A 4,536-nucleotide genomic window follows, 5' to 3' on the forward strand; every position below is an offset into this window, starting at 1 on the left:
AGGACCCCCCCCCCCCCCCCCACACACACTACCACCACCCAAAAAACACTTAAGTAAGATCGCAAAATTTAATGACATCCATTGCTAAACAAGTCTACTTAATAGAAAGGAGATTGTTGCCTTCAGAATTATATTTTCAAAATAAGGAGTGAACTCAACAAATTTAATAGGCTATTGTACTCCACGATTTGTCTATCAGAGAAATCATAAAGATAATGGATGCCGCTGTCACCCCAAAACAAGAAGAATAATTGCACAAGCCAGAAAGAAAGTTATCTTCTAGTTACGCTTCTTGCTCTACCAATTCCTAAAGACATCTGTGATTCTTTTCTCCAAGATGAAGCAGCAGGCATCGGTCTGTAGAACCTATAAAAAGGAGATGGTTGTAGCACAAGGTACTCTTGTGCACCTACGTCCTTCAGCTCGCACAGAAGGTGGGATTCATAGTCTTCCAGGCCTGCTTTAGGGGCTAGTGTGCATGTCCGAATATATTCTCACCTTCTCGGTTGCGCAGATTTGGGCTACTAAGTGGAACCAGACCATTCAACTTGCCATAGCTATGTTGCGAGGGACAAGGCACCTGGGCCGGATGGATTCACCATGGCATTCTTCACCAATTGCTGGGAAATAGTAAGCAAAGAAGTAGTGGCAGCAGTTCAGAACTTTCATAATCAGAACATTTTTGAAAGAAGCTTCAATGCCACCTTCATAGCCTTGATCCCAAAAAAATTGGGGGCCAAAGAACTAAAAGACTTTAGACCTATTAGCTTAATAGGTAGCATATATAAGATCATCTCAAAAGTGTTGACTGAGAGGCTGAAAAAAGTTGTTTCAAAACTGGTAGATACACATCAGATGGCATTTATTAAGGGCAGGCAGATCATGGATGCTATTGTGATTGCCAATGAATGTGTAGATGTGAGACAAATTAGCAAGGTCCCAGGCATTCTTTGTAAGCTGGATATAGAGAAAGCCTATGACCACTTAAATTGGGGTTTCCTATGGAAGACTTTGGAAAACATGGGTTTTGGGGAAAGATGGACGGATCAAATTTTGCACCACTATAGTGAACAAGTAACTGAAGTGACTTTCTTGTTTAATATTGGTTAATCTATTGATTTCCAAGATGATCCATATATTCATACCAGATTTTGAGCACTTATTGGCGACTGTGCATGGTGAATAAGTCTATATGGAGCAACCACCAAATTTTGTTGCTCAAGGGAAGTTTAGTAGCCTTGTATGTTGATTGTGTAAGTCACTCTATGGTCCGAAACAGTCTTTTGAAGTTTGGTTTGGGAAGTTCACACTGTAATTTAGGAATTAATTACTTTGTACTTTATTGACATTTTGCATCAAATCAGTATTGTATGAGAAGACTAAGCACATTGAGATTGACTATCACTTCTGTGAAGTTAAGTGATCAACTTGCAGATATCTCACCAAGCACCTCATCTTTCCTCATATTAATTACATTGGAAAAGTCAGTATTTATCCCTGGGTGGCAGAGCTATTCTCATCAACAGTGTTCTTGATGCTTTGCCTACCTACATGATGTCGGTGTACCCTATGCCAGCAAGTGTAAGAGATAGATTAGATGCCATTAGAAGAAACTTTCTTTGGCAAGGAAACTGCGATCCGAATAAGCACAAGTTTCACTTGGTCAAGTGGAATGAAGTTTTAGTCAGCAAGAAAGAAGGGGGACTAGGAACAAGGAATCTGAAAATACAAAACCACAGCCTGCTAATGAAATGGCTGTGGAGATTTGCATCACAAGAACAATCGCTATGGAAAGATACTATTAAGGCTAGATATGGAATGGAGACAAGGTGGATCAGCAACATAGCAACACAACCATATGGCACCGGAGTGTGGAGGACAATCAGGAATCTATGGCCAAAACTTATAAACAAGTGCACAATTAAGATAGGAGGTGGTGGAAAAACTCTATTTTGGGAGGAAGTTTGGGTGGGACAAGCGTTTCCCTGACCTATTCAGCTTGAGTCTACAGAAAGTGGCCACCGTCAAAGAAATGAGAGATGCTCAGGGTTGGAATTTAAGGTTCAGAAGACCTTTAAATGATTGGGAGGTGAATAGAATGGTTGAATTTCTAAATATCCTGGAACGATACAAGGAACTCAGTAACAGTGAAGACAAACGGTTATGGGCTTCAGATACACAGGGGAGATTCTCAGTTGGAACAGCTTACAGAAACTCACAGAGGACACACACTCAATCAAGCTACTGGCCATGGAAAATGATCTGGAAAGTTAAGGTGCCCTGTTTTACTTGGCTCTTAGCAAAACAAGTTGTTTTCACGCAGGATGACCGTATGAAGAAGGGCCTCGATTTGTGCTCCAGATGTTTTTTTGTGAATGTGAGACAGAGACAATAAATCATCTCTTTTTACACTGTAAGGAGACAGTGAAACTTTGACAAATTTTCATCATAAAAGGGGCATCAGTTGGTCTATGCCAGGAAACATAAAGGAAGCTTTGGCATGTTGGAATCGAGATGGAAATCAATCGGGGCACAAGGAGAGATGGAAGATTGTCCCAGCTTGCATTTGGGGGACTATTTGGCTGGAAAGGAATTAGAGATGTTTTGAGAACAAGAGCTGCTCTATGGAGAAGATGAAGCTGAAATGTTTAGCTCTTTTCTATTTTTGGTGTAAACATGAATATCCTCATGAAGATGAGGATATCCCTAGTATCTTAGAGTCCTTAATGAGTTCATAGGAAAACAACAACACTTTTGTATTTCTGATTGTAAGTATTACTAGAATACGTCCTGAGTATTCCTGTGTTTATAATACAAGTTACCTTTTCTCAAAAACATTGTTTACGCCAAAATGAGGAAATATAAATTAAATGTATCCCTTTCTAGTAACATTCTTGATTAGTTAGGCAGCACAAAATTCCAGAAACAGCAAATTAGATTGATGGAATTGCAAGATACGAAAGTTATACTTAATTGATTGCTGCTGAATTGTCAGTCCAGAAATTTATGATTGTTCTGTACTGAGGCATTTCGGTACTCACTTGACTAGAGTTTTATGGAACACTTCTGATCGTATCTATGACGAGGACAGCTGATTGTTTAAGACTGATAAAGCACAAAACAGAAGAGAAACACATCCATAAGGCAAAAAGAACTGCAAGGTGCATTCAAATCCATTAACAACATAAATCTTCTAGTTAAATGAAATAGTTATGGCTTGTTGCCTAGTTGTTAGTGAAGATGGAATGGATAATGGTAAGCCAGAGTTTAAATCCCAATAGAACAAAAAAAAGTTAGGTGAATTCTATCCCATTTGTCCAAGTCTTCACGGACAAAATTACCGTGTTTGCGCTGGTGGATGAGTATATAGTTGAGGTGTGCGCAAGCTGACTGTACACACGAGAGAAGTAGTTATGTCTCATCACTTCGGCAACCTACTTTCTTTTTAGAAACATGCACAAATCCTTACAACAACATAAAATCCAGAAGAATTTTAAAACACAACCAATCATTCAATCATTTATACCTAAATTAACTTGCTGGATATATGAATCCTCTATATCCATTCATTACAAGATTCTTCACAATATGATTAATTTTTGTAGCAACATCAACCTACTAACAAAAAAAAACATCAACCTAATTCTACATTCGGTATCAATCAGACTATGCTTTCCAAAAAAATCCACTTTAACACAACAGAAACATGGAAAATAGTTTAGGCAAAATATTAAACATGTGAAAATGGAAAAATAAAGGGAAAATAGGAGAATAAGGGAAGCACGAACTTGTCCGATGGAACGAGAATAGGACCAAACGTATCTCTTTCCTCCCTGAAAGACGTAGAGAAAAACCTCCAGGAAGAAGTATAACGCAGTGAATCTGATAAAGCTGATCCAGCTGATAATCGACGAGCCGCATTTAACATCGCCATATCTCTACAGCTCAAACGATATCAAATCAACTTCCAATAAATGCTAAACTAGTACGAAAAATGCAGATATTACAACTCTATTTGTAAGTGAAAAATATGTAGATAGATTTGATCTAAGAAAACAAACCAGCAGTCAATGCGCCGCCGCCTGTATGCGAGTTGGTGGGAATGTTGATGCTGAGTCTGAGAGAGCAATCAGCAGAGGTGATATTAGTTTTTGTAGGCTACAAGTTAGGAAGTTGAATGAAGCCAACAAATCGAATCCCAATTGTCAAAAAAGGCCGTATTATGGGCTATTTAGTAACGGCACACCTTTCCATAATATATATTGGTAGAAATTCCTATAAGTTTTTATTGAAAAAAATGGCTAAAATGACGTTTTTTGGGTATTTCATAATTAGGATAACAAACAAAAAGGCTGAAAATGCCCTCAACAATGCAAAAAAAATGTTGCAACACAAAACAAAATTTGCAATGGTAAAAGATATTCGCAAGACATAAGTTACTTATGCCACATGACATAAGTTTAGTGACATGAACTATGTCTTATGGCATGAGTTTAGTTGAACAAGTTATACCCTGCCACAGATCAAATGTTCAGT

At 38.2% G+C, this 4,536-nt stretch overlaps 1 protein-coding gene across 1 annotated transcript in view; it reads right to left on the reverse strand.

Annotated features, from left to right (window-relative positions):
• LOC102579688 (fumarate hydratase 1, mitochondrial-like) overlaps window positions 1–4,122 on the reverse strand; it is a gene marked incomplete at its 3' end in the record, with an annotated part of 11,200 nt that extends 7,078 nt beyond the window's left edge. Inside the window, 2 exon segments of the mRNA NM_001288493.1 lie at window positions 3,789–3,938; window positions 4,062–4,122. Coding sequence (NP_001275422.1) covers window positions 3,789–3,934 — 146 coding nt within the window. The 5' untranslated portion in view covers window positions 3,935–3,938; window positions 4,062–4,122.
• Between the last annotated feature and the right edge of the window lie 414 nt (window positions 4,123–4,536).

This window comes from Solanum tuberosum, unplaced genomic scaffold (assembly GCF_000226075.1).
Source record: "Solanum tuberosum cultivar DM 1-3 516 R44 unplaced genomic scaffold, SolTub_3.0 scf00309, whole genome shotgun sequence".
In the NCBI taxonomy this organism is placed as follows: domain Eukaryota; kingdom Viridiplantae; phylum Streptophyta; class Magnoliopsida; order Solanales; family Solanaceae; genus Solanum; species Solanum tuberosum.